Source organism: Choristoneura fumiferana, chromosome 9 (assembly GCF_025370935.1).
Source record: "Choristoneura fumiferana chromosome 9, NRCan_CFum_1, whole genome shotgun sequence".
In the NCBI taxonomy this organism is placed as follows: Eukaryota; Metazoa; Arthropoda; class Insecta; order Lepidoptera; family Tortricidae; genus Choristoneura; species Choristoneura fumiferana.
The window spans coordinates 13759055-13771658 of NC_133480.1; the positions used below are offsets into that span (position 1 = coordinate 13759055).

The 12604-nt window shown below is 41.4% G+C and overlaps 1 protein-coding gene and 1 long non-coding RNA gene across 3 annotated transcripts in view; both read left to right on the plus strand.

The window, feature by feature from the left end:
• Positions 1 to 9898, plus strand: part of LOC141431356 (uncharacterized protein CG3556) — a 306784-nt gene extending 296886 nt beyond the window's left edge. For both annotated transcript variants that reach the window (XM_074092512.1, XM_074092511.1), the window contains exons 7-11: positions 4969 to 5132; positions 5833 to 6049; positions 6413 to 6560; positions 6987 to 7198; positions 7662 to 9898. In XM_074092512.1, coding sequence (XP_073948613.1) covers positions 4969 to 5132; positions 5833 to 6049; positions 6413 to 6560; positions 6987 to 7198; positions 7662 to 7723 — 803 coding nt within the window. In that variant the 3' untranslated portion in view covers positions 7724 to 9898. The remainder of the gene's footprint in view (positions 1 to 4968; positions 5133 to 5832; positions 6050 to 6412; positions 6561 to 6986; positions 7199 to 7661) is intronic.
• Positions 955 to 2743, plus strand: LOC141430845 (uncharacterized). The gene is made up of 3 exons (XR_012451667.1): positions 955 to 1033; positions 1224 to 1448; positions 1702 to 2743. It is a non-coding gene; the product is annotated as an uncharacterized lncRNA (long non-coding RNA).
• Positions 9899 to 12604: the final 2706 nt, after the last annotated feature.

Sequence of the window (12604 nt, forward strand, 5' to 3'; positions counted from 1 at the left end):
TCCTCATCGAAACGTATGTCAGAGGATTGCTTGCATTGACGCAGAAAAAAGGAACTGCAAATAATTTAACAGCACTTTACGATAACCTCCAGACGCATCTTCAAGCACTAGAAACACTCGGCGTGACAACTGACAAGTATGCCATCATGCTCTTTCCCATGATCGAGTCTGCTTTGCCGGAAGAAATTCTTCGTGCCTGGCATCGCACTCAACCGGAAACCAGAAATCTGTCCAAATTAATGCTGTTTTTGAGGCAAGAAGTGGAGTCGGCGGAAAGAATACAACTAGCAAGGCGAGACTACAATGACGTATCCCTAGTTGAATCCATGCCACCCACCGCCTGCTTCGTAACGGAGTTGAAACAAGACAAGGATGGAAGGAAAAACGGTTCATCATGTGTGTGGTGTGACAAAGATACTCATTCTGCCGTAGAGTGTCATAAGGCGACTAAGATGACGCTGAAAGGACGTCTAGAGTACATCAAAAGCCAGAAAGCGTGCTCAATTTGCTTAAAAAGCAATCATATTACAAAAAAATGTAAGAGTTTTCCCAAATGCCTGTTCTGTCAAAAAAGGCACTTTACAATCATGTGCACAGAATTAGCGGCGAAGAACACCAACGATACTCAGGAAAAACAGCAAGAGCATAGTAACTTGTCATGCCATACAAAGTCTGCATCATCAACAACGTTGCTACAAACTGTTGTCGTGAAGATTGTGCATGACAAGAAAGAGATGCCGATACGAGCTCTTATCGATAGTGGTGCCCAGCGATCGTACATAACAAAGGATTTAGTCAAAAAACTTGGACTGAAATCTACAAAAAAGGAGGTTCTAACACATAGTTTGTTCGGCGGGATCGAGACGAAAAAAGAGACGTGTCATGTGTATGACATTTCCGTCAAAAATCTCGACGAAAATTTTTATATGAATTTTATGTGTTTTAGATAAAGATGTTAAAATGTAACGTATTACTTGGGCAACTGCGTCAACGCGGCATCGTACTAAATGACTGTACGGACTCTCCTGACGACGTAAGTTTACTCATTGGTGCTGACTATTCTGGCTCACTTTTTACGACAGACTTTGTACAGCTTGAAAACAACTTGACGGCTATAAAGACGACTATGGGTTGGACTATACAAGGCCCCGTTACGGGAGTTCAAGGTTCCATGACAAACGTGACCACTACCCTTCATAGCCTAACAAATCTTGACATTTCAGATTTGTGGAGTCTGGAAGCTGTAGGCATTAGGGATCCTGCAGAACAAACACTTAAGTCGACTCGCGATATGGAGGTCATCAAGGCTTTCGAAGAAAATGTTCATATCAACACAGAAGGCAGGTATGAAGTCTGTTTGCCATGGCGAGACGTCCCACGTCCACAAACGAACTACGACCTCGCTAAGAAAAGATTAGATTCTGCTATGAGTCGCCTCAAACATTTAGGTAAGATCGATAATTACGATAAAGTATTCCGTGAATGGTTGCAGTTAAATATAATCGAAGTAGCACCAGATCAGTCTATCCAAGGCCATTACATGGCGCACCACCCGGTCATAAAGGAGTCTAGTTTGACTACTAAGTTACGTCCGGTTTTCGATGCGTCAGCCAAGGATCGGAACGGAATTTCTTTAAATTCGTGTTTAGAAAAAGGTGTCAATCTTCTCGAAAAAATTCCTAATCTTTTGATAAATTTCAGGAGGAGCAAAATTGGTGTGACTGCTGACATAGCGAAGGCATTCCTTCAAATTTCGATTGTCCCGGAAGATCGTGATTATCTGCGGTTTCTATGGTGGTCCACTGATGATGAAGGAAACAGAGCGCTAGTTACTTATCGTCATAGACGAGTTGTATTTGGAGTAACGTCGAGCCCATTTCATCTAGTAGCTACAATCAACCATCACTTGGACAACTGCACAGATAATTTGAAAGAGACAGCGATAAAGTTGAAGAAATCGTTTTACGTGGATAACTGTGTCACAAGCCTTGAATCAGAGGAAGAGCTGGAAAAGTTTATTCGTGAATCGAAAGACGTAATGATGAATGGTATGTTTGATCTACGAGGTTGGATTTCAAGTCCTATAATGGTGGATAATAATGTTGAAAATACCTCGATATTGGGAATAACGTGGAATGTCAAAAAAGATAGCTTACATTGTAGCGTTGATTTCAAAAATATAAGCGAAAAGCTAACGAAACGAACGCTATTGTCAATTGCTCAAAGGGTTTTCGATCCAATAGGTGTTACCTGCCCGACTACAATTGTTCCAAAGATGATAATACAAAAGTCATGGTGTAGAAAACTTACCTGGGACGAAGAATTACCCGAAGAATTGGCTAAAGAATTTAAGAAATGGTTAGACCAAGCTTACCTTATAAATGATTGTATAATTCCCAGGCGTCTTACGCGTGCTCCCATAAAAGAGTGTGAAACCTCTTTGCACGTATTTTGTGATGCAAGTAAGGAAGCTTATTCAGCCTGCATTTACCTGCGAAGTAAACTTGGTGAGCAAGTTAACCTGAGTCTTGTGCTAGCAAAAGCAAGGGTAACGCCGGTGAAGCAAATTACTATTCCGAGACTACAGTTGATTGCTGCGACGCTGGCTAGTAGACTTGCAGTTACTGCGATCGAATCACTAGCGATAGCGAACTGCTCCGTGTATTATTGGTCAGACTCTAGCGTCGTACTAACTTGGATTAAAGGCGACGGCCCGTGGAGCGTGTTTGTCAATAATCGGGTGAAGGAGATCAAAACCTGACTTCCACCACTGCCTGGAGACATGTACCTGGTCATTTAAATCCCGCAGACTTACCTTCCAGAGGTGTGAACCCTAAAGGTTTCCTCGAAAGTCGTTGGTGGGAAGGCCCGTCGTGGTTGTTGTTAGACGAAGATAGTTGGCCAACTTCACTGTCAACTCCACAGCGGTCGAAGACGAACGGAAGAAAACTGGTACCGTTGCGATGCTTATACAAGAAGAATCTATTTTAGACAGGTTCACATATTTCTCAAGTTACATTAAAATTGTCAGAATGATATGCTGGATGTTGCGTTTAAAGAAAAAATCAGTTACCAGAGAATTGACATATGATGAGTTTGAATACGCAGAGAATGTACTCGTAAGGTTGATTCAACAAAAACACAAAGACTGTTTACTTAGCAATAAAAAATTACAAACCTTTATTGACGACAAAAATATATTACGTTTAAACACAAAACTGTCATTGGGAACTGAAAATTACAATTTTAAGTTTCCCATAGTGCTACCAGGCTCAGAGACGATTGTCAGGCGTCTTGTCGAATGGCGTCACATCGAGCTGAAACACGCTGGAACCCAAACGTTGCTCAATAGCCTACGTCAAACCTATTGGATTGTTGGGATTAGAAAATTAATTCGTAACGTCATACATCTATGCATAAGGTGTAAGAGATTTAAAACAAAACGTTGCGAAGCGCCCACTGGCGTATTACCTATAGAACGTATGGAGGCTAACACAGCGTTTCAATTCTCGGGTGTGGATTTGGCGGGCCCTTTAGTTCTTCGCTCTGGAACCAAGGCGTGGATAGTATTGTTTACGTGCGCCACGTACCGTGCAGTACATTTAGAAGTGGTAGAGACATTGTCTACAGGAGATTTTTTGATGGCGTTAAGACGTTTTATCGCACGGCGAGGCAGAATAGAACAGTTGTTTAGCGATAATGCTACTAACTTCCGAGGACTTGACAATGCGTTTGGAACCCTGGATTGGGATGAAATTCAACGATTCTCTTCTATTACCAGAATCAAATGGAATTTCTTGCCTCCGGCTGCGCCGTGGTGGGGAGGGTTCTATGAGAGAATTATTGGTTTTTTGAAACAAATCCTGCGCAGGGTCCTAGGGAAGGCCTCGCTGACACTAGTTGAGTTGCAGACTGTACTCTGTGATTGCGAGGCAGTAATAAACAGCAGGCCCCTCACATATGTAGGCAATCAAAAGGAGCTACAGCCGTTGACACCTGCAATGTTCACCCAGCCACTGCCGTCTCAACCTGTAGCAGATTTGGATGAAGTAGATGGAAACATTTTAAACATGAGACATCGATACTGTCAAAATCTACGACAAGATTTGCGAAAACGATTTAAAGATGAGTATATCAGCGCACTTATACAAAAACGCGACAAAATGAGTCAAGTCCCAATTCAAATAGGTGACATCGTTTTATTGGAGACAGAAAACAAGCGGGTGACGTGGCCACTGGCAGTCATCGAAGACCTGTTTCCTGGCGCCGATGGAGTCGCGCGAGTGGCGCAGGTACGGACCGCGGCTGGAAAGCGTATCAGGCCAGTACAACGACTTTTCCCTTTAGAAATACGAAACGAAGACTCTACTGTTGACACAACTCGAACGGTGACTGATACCAACGACTCGACTGACGTTCCTTACACTCGACCGAGACGAGAAATTAAGTTGCCACAGCACTTGTTCGACTTTGTACTAAATTGAATTTGACTTGGGTAGCCTCCCGGCTTTCCTCGCCCGGGAGTGTGACGTACTTTGCTAATACGTTGCCTTAGTTACAATTCAATTCTGAATGTCACTAAAAAACATTGGTTGTGTGAATAAGTAATTCTTTTCCTAAAATATATATTATAATTGGCTCTACAATCTTTGCTCCTTATTAATTCCATAACACTGGTAGTTTCCCTTGCTGCATCGTAAAATCACCACATGACCTCGATTGTCGATCCTAAGGCTCTGCAAGTACTCTCTGAAATTAGTCCGTCCGGACGACGCAGCCGGGTACCTGTAGCTTCATACCAAAAATGCGCGAAGTACGCCCGTCCCTGATATTGCCAGGGTTGTGAGCAACATTCAATTCGATGTTATTTTTATTTTTTTCCATCTAATGTATTTTTATGTGTATCGAATATGTGTAAATAAATGTTTCTCTCTCTCTCTCTCAATTACCCCTTGGTGTACCCCGCAGACACGATCTCGATGGTGATCCTGGCGCTCCGCTGCGTAGTGCAGGACCACCGGCACCGCAGCCTGCTGCACTTCGTGCGGCGCCCCATGGCAGGCCTGGCGCGCCAGCAGCACCCCGACGGGGGCTTCGGCACGCAGCTCACCACCACCGCACTCGCCATACAGGTACGAGTAAACACTACTGAATGGAATGACAGACAAGGCAAGGCTAAAAAAAGGTTCGAAGGTGATGGTCCTGTTGGTAGGATATTTTTCCTGTATAGCCATGCAGTAGGATAGGAAACATGCTATTTTACTGCGTGTCTTATGATGTTAAAGTCACCATGCATTGGTTTATCGAACATGCTAAGTAGCGTCTTCCTAGTTAGAAAGTACTGTGATGTGAGGGCATGCCACAAAAGAAGAATTTATCTATAGACTGAAGTCCAAAGGGAGAGAAAGGGAAATCACCTGTTCAATTTCCTTCCGGTCCATATGGAACTAAACCCAACCCATATGGAACAAAACTAAACCCAAAATTAATGCGAATGCGACCTAATATCTAAAAGACCATGTCTAACCTTCTCATTCGTCCATGCATCGCAGTTCAGTTCATCTATTCGATAACTAGATGGCGCTAGGATTACATTACTATGATTCTGCTTTTTAGGGTTCCTTAGTCAACTAGGAACCCTTATTACTGAAACTTAGAGCCTTTGCCTTTGCACACAGCATTTCTTCTTTCCATAGAGCAGTCATGCATGCGCATTGAACTCGCGTGCGTATTGCATCGATACAAACGCGCGTCGACGGCGCGTTTCAAAAACGCGGTGCCCTTAGCAGCTTTATTTTATGTCTACATCAATCTGACCTCTCTCTCCCACAGGCTTTAGAAGACTCAGACTCTGGTCCGGGCGCCCACCAGCATTGGAGTCTGCCGTCGGCCCGCAAGTGGCTGCTGGAGCGGCAGCGCGCGGACGGCGGCTGGGGCGACGTGCGCGACACCGCCGCCGCCGTCGCCGCGCTCACGCCTGCTTCCCTCGCCGCCGTGCGCCCGCCGCACTGCAAGAACAAGCTGCAAGATAATCGGAATGAGCCGCTAGGTACCAGGACAGCATAACGCAGCCTGTAGTCTGCCGAGTCGTTAGGTCCTACTCCTACTGTTTGTTTGAGTGGCAGCGCCATTGCCGTTGCCGCGCTCTCACGCCCGCCTCGCTAGCCGCACTGTAAGAACAAGCTGCAAGACAAACGAAATGAGCCACTAGGTATTAGGACAGCATAACGCATCCTGTAGCCTGAGACTTGTTAGCTGCTGGGTGGGCTCCAATTTCATGTCGAACGAATTAAATTCCGCAAAATCTAAAACCTTATGAACCGAACCGGCTACTATTAAGAATCTGACGACTGTTCTAGAATCTAGGACTAGGACCTAGATCCTAACCTTGGACTCATTTCTGTTTTTCTAGACAACAACGGAGGCGATGGCAGCTTGAAGATGGCGTATCTGTCGCATACGAGTAACGAGTCTGACGCACGCAACGTGTCCTTCACCTACACGCTGTGGCTCGGCACCAACGTCACAGAAAACTACACGCTGTACATGATAGCTCCTAGGTATGCGTAGAACTTCCTCCTCTGATGCTTCCACTGCTCCCGGTCTAGGCAAGTCGAGTGGACGTTTGCAGTTCGTGGGTTCCACCTACTACACACATCAAGAAATTCTTGAGATAGTCATCCCCCCAGACAAATTTTATGTTTTGACTCATTATATGAATATTTATGTCTAACTATATTGAAATGGTCAATACTGGCTAGGTCTAGGGATAAAAATTATACTTCAGACATCCATCTTCAATCTTCCACCCTTTCGCCACTTTCGATCAACTTGTGTTGAGTTACGAAACACGTGCGAGCCCTAAGACATAGAAGTACCTACCATGAAATTATTATGAGCAGTTGTAGTAAACATCTGTTAGAAGTGTAAGTATCTTGGAAGTCAATATTGTGATTGTGAATTGAATACCCATTTTTCTATTCCAGAAACATCTCCTTCTACCACGTGATGCAAATGGCAGCAGAGCAAGACCCGAAGTTCAAGTTTGAGGCGAGCGAGTGGCCCAACGGACACTACGTGCATACACTAGCGGGACACAAGGAGGAACCTATGGGCTACCACTACTGGCTGCTGTATCGTCTCACTGAGATTCCTGACCCGGCCAGCCCGCCTGGCAACCAACTGGTCGCTCCCGTCGGTAAGGAGTTATTCTTCTATTTTGCTGACCACCTGGTACTGTAGAGTAGAAGTTACGTGGCAGCTAGCGCTCAAGTGGCAGTGGCCTCATTGCTTAATATTAGTAAACAATCATAGTCTGTTTCGACTGTTAATTGCCTGTGCTGATTATAAGCTGCCACTACTACCTAACTATTGTACCTAACTGATTAGATCACTTACAGACAGACTTATTAGGTATAACTAGACGGCTTCGCCGGCGTATTCGCCGTCTATTCTATTTAGTACAGTATCAAAAATATGAGTGAACTTATTTATTATTTCAAGGGCAATTTTGCTGACGTAGGTATTGATGATGAATGATGACGTAGATTTGTCAAGTGGTCAAATGACCTGTCGCTTCTGTTTTTCCATTCTAACTTTAATAAACATATTGTGCTAACAGAAAACAAGTAACAAATCACTAACTATAGTATTTCTTTCAGGCGTCGACGATCTTTTGGTGGAGGACGGCGAGCATTACCTCTTCTGGTACAAGAAACTGTAAATGATTGTTGCCACGTCACTGCAGAAGTAGACTTAGGATCTTGAAGGACTCTGCTAGAAACTCTTTGTAAAACTTAATAGTTATTTAATGGAGATGGCACAAATCAGCCTGTGCTCGTTTGAAATTCAAATGCAAGTCGGTGATCTAAAGATTTGTCAGTCAGAATGTAACTTTTGATGAAGTGTGTACTTTATAAAGCCCATTGTAGGTCTGCAAGAAAAATTGTTCAAGTTGCATTACATCGCGAGGCCGTAAAGCGAAAGAGTTTGGGTGGTTAGTCGAGCCCAGATGTAATACTTACAACGTGTACTTTTTTCTTACAGATCTAATCTGGTCTTAATTAGAGCGGTGCTTTAAGAAGAGAACGAGACTTAAAAAATATATCAAGAGTAAGTAATTCTTGCATTTGAATTTTGGACGCGCCGTTTCTAATGTTACTTAGGTTATGAAGTTTTATGAAACTAATGGCATTTAAATCATCAAATTCTTCACTCTTCACCGCTCAGGTTTTTTTTAAACGGACTTTCTTTGTTTAGAGATTCTCGAGAGATTTCGATGGATATAACCAAAGTTAAAATTAGCGTTAATTCATAATCAAAAGACTTACTATTTAAATGTAAATAATCGTCTCAGTGTTGGTAGTCACTTTAAGTTCGAGTAGCCACACTTGTAGAAAACTAAGAAAAGATGCAGATATAGTTGAAATAACGGTTTTTTTATCCTACTGATTATTATAAATGCGAAAGTTTGTGAGTGAGTGAGTATGTTTGTTACTCCTTCACGCTGAAACGGCTGGACAGATTTGGATGAAATTTGGTAGGTATGTAGGTAGCTGGACATCTGGAATAAAACATAGGCTAATATTTATTCCGATATTCCCACGGGATAGGGATAAAATCCCGAAACAACAACCACTGGGCTTAGTCATGAAATTTGACAGATTGTTTTTAATTTAACGTCAATGAAAACGAAGATTTAATTTTCGGGAATTCCCACGGGAATTTTTAAAAGTCCCTAAATTTCATTTCAGCTGCTGGATCTATTGATTTACGTGTGCGAAACCGCGGGGTAACACTAGTATTTTATATAAATAGCAAACATCGGGCTCACCTGTTAATAAGCAGTGCAGTAGGTCCTTATAGACGCTTAGATGTTTTTCCATCTTATTTCATCGGACAAGTTCATACGTATCTTGCTATCTCAATTTGCTTCAGTAAACTTCAGTAAGCCAGTTGAGAAAGCAATATAAAAACGAACTTTTCCGACAAAATACGATGGAAAAACATTATTTTTTAGGCACGTCTGTGTATTTCCGCACAACAAGCTAATTTATTGAAAGGAGATTGACTACTTTTTATGGGAATTGGACCAAGTGCATTATGCTCCTTAGGCTAACACTATACTGTATACTCATCCCAGCCTATATACGTCCCACTGCTGGGCACAGGCCTCCTCTCGGAATGAGAGGGCTCGGGCCGTAGTTCCCACGCGGGCCCGGTGCGGATTGGGAACTTCAGGGAACTTCACACACACCATTGAATTGATTCGCAGGTTTGTGCAGGTGCTGGTTTGTGTTGTTTTCCTTCACCGTAAAGCTCGTGGTAAATTTCAAATGTAATTTCGCACATGAATTCCGAAAAAATCAGAGATGCGAGCCGGGACTTGAACCCACGATCCTCTGCTTGAGAGGCTATAGGTCAAACCACTCGGCCACCACGGCTTGTTCCTAAACCGCTTAAACATCTATCCTAGCAGTCAAAAAAGTTTTGTGGGACTAAATCATTTATTTAAAGTATTAACAGTAGAGTAGTTATCGTCATGTAGTTAATTCAGCTATATCGACAATTTTGAAACGCAAGGAACTCGTTAGAGATATTTTTATTTCTGGGCCGCATTTGGTCCAAGCCTTGTTAATGTCCTTTAAATAAAATTCCAAGGGACTACCAGTAGTGTCTACTCGAATATTTCTTCGTGTAGGTATCATTCTAGAGTACGATACAGAACAGTAGAAAACGGATGATCCTAAATAGTCCGTTAACTAAAAAAACACGCATTGATAAACCGTGTGGATAAGTTTCTACTGTTTTATTTCGTACTCTAATTTATAAATTCATCTAGTCTTAAAGTATGTTCTACTATTTCACGGAATAAAATTTGTTACTTTGAATATTTGAATGATTTGTTTTTTTTTAATCATACATAAATTAAATACCTTTTTCACACCTCTTTTTTAAGTTGCTAATTGTAAAGCCACGCCATTTTCTATGCTGGTTTTTCTTTAATAATATTTAGATTTTTCTTTTTCAAGTTTCTTAATGCTCGGTGTGAAAAGTTGTATGAGTCACTCAGCCTCAGGAGCAAAATTATTTTCATCTTGGGCGTTAACACTTGAATCCCTCATTACGCTCAGGATTCTATTGTAGAATCCTTCGCTACATTCTGGATTCAATGTACGCCCTCGCCGTAAATACACCATTTTGCTCCCTTGTGACACAAATAACTTTTTTTTTTTTGCTTAAATTTGCTAAACAAGGGTCAGAAAAACGCCGCCATTTTAATAACTTAACCCCGGTTTCGTACAATTGTCAATTGAATTAAATATTTTATAACGCTTTATCAATTTTTATTGCATTGTATACGTGTAAAGTACAACCCTGCAAGAGCGTCGCAATAAAATATATTTAGTTTTTTAAGTTTATCTTATTTTTCCTATGCTCTAATGCAGGGATGGGGAAACTTTCGTGTGCCAATATATACTAACGAAATATATGGCGGGCCAAGTTGTTGCATTTTTGGCTATGTTATTTACTGAAATAAAAATATTGATATCTATGTGTTTTCTGAAACACTAATTTGACCATTGCCAATGAGAATCAAATTTTGTAACAATACGAAATCTTCTCTTGATTTTTGTTTGATGGTCGCGGGCCGGATTTCAACCTTCGCGGGCCGGAGATGGCCCGCGGGCCGCAGTTTCCCCATCCCTGCCTGCTCTAATGGCATCGTAGACTGTAAGCTAACTTTTTCGACTCGTCGAGTGGGTCCTAAATTGTCGTAGTTGTTTTCATAATCCGTGGCGTGCAGCTTAAATAGCCAGTAGACCCCGCATCGCATGCACCCGCTAGAGCCAGCAGCAGGGTGCAACGTGCAACACTAACACTGCCTACATGAGTTGCACGCTCCAGCTACAATCCTCATCTAAACCTATAAAGGAGTAACAACAAACAACGCACAGCCTAAACAACTAGAGTTCGAGACTTGACTTGAATTTTGTAGACATTACTTTGATAATTTTAGAGGTGCACTAACGAGAGATTTTTCGAAATTTCCACGGGATACAAAGCTAGCATTTTTTATCTCTCATGGTACGAATAAGGGATGGATGAAACTTGTACCCATTTACCCAATATAAGTAAAATGACAAGCGTTTTTCCGACCTTTGGAATAAGTGAAATACTCAGTACTCAAATGTACGTAGGTACTCAGTAAAGTACCTACTTACATTATCGTCACTACTTTGAAATAATCTCGTGTCACAAATCAATATGTTAGCAAAATTGACCATTAAATTAATTAATAATTTTATAAAGTTTACTCCGAAAAATTATCGGTATTGAGTAAGAGTTATTTTAAAAGTAGACACGATATGTAGATACATTCTTACTAAAAAAAGAAGGTATTAATTTATCCAGTGGACGAACATAAAGCTAGCAATTAGGTACACATTAGATACCCATTTATTATTTTTTAGTAAATGATAGCTAACTTTCTGTTCTGATGCATGTACATTACCTCTTCGTAAATATGGAGTCGAAATATCAATAGTTGAATATTTGTATAGTATAATGCAGGACAAAAGCGTAAATACATTAATAACTTTACTATCAAAATGTACAATTGAGTAGGTATGTATTTTTCCGTGAGCATAAGCAGTCACGATCATTACGGTTCCTTTTGGGTTCCTTCAATTGTCATACAAAATGGCGGAAAGTCAATCATTAAATATTTGTTGTAAGTAGTTAGTTCATGAGTTTCCTATCCTAAAGTTCGTAACTTGACTACATGCCCTCGCCTTCGGCTCATGCGTCAAATACAGCAATGACGCTTTGATAAAATATAAAATGAAGTGGGTACCTAGGTATTTATTATTCTTTGCAGGAAAATACGAAAAGTTAAAATATTCTTAACAAACACAGAACTATCGTGTCCTGACTGATTGACTGGAAATATACAAAATAATATACTTGACTGGGTACGGTCGAGTTCATAAATTTGACCAAAAATATCTGAACACTACTATTGTTAACGGCTTAGAAGTGTGTTCAGATATTTTTGATCAAATTCCTGCTCACAAGTTTATGAACTCGACTGTACGTGCCCTGGGTCAAACGATGGGCCCATGGTTATTGTAAGAAGATAAATTAATTTAAAACGTTCACTATCCCCATGTTAAATGATTTGACAAAGTCACACCTCAAGTGTGCTTCCACTTTGGGGACAGTTTGAAGTTGTGAACCCATAGTTGAAGCATGGAGTCCTGAAAAAAAGGTTCATGCCCCACATTGGGGGCACCCGGTCAGGGAAGGTGTTAAGGGCCCAATGAGTTAAAGGTGTCCTGAAAAGGCGTGCGTTCCGATGGTATTAAAAATAAGTGCGGTTAATGTATGACGTGTAATTGTCGACCCAGAATGAACGAAAATAACGTCCTGATAATTTGTGCTCTTAACCCAATTACATGACGGCACGAATTATCAGGACGAGCATTATTGTCCTACATTCCAGGTCGACAAATACGCGGTCGTACCTACATTAACCGCGTCTTAGGAATTGTTCGAGTGAAAATCGCAAAACCTTAAAACATAGTTAAAGTATTTCCATTAT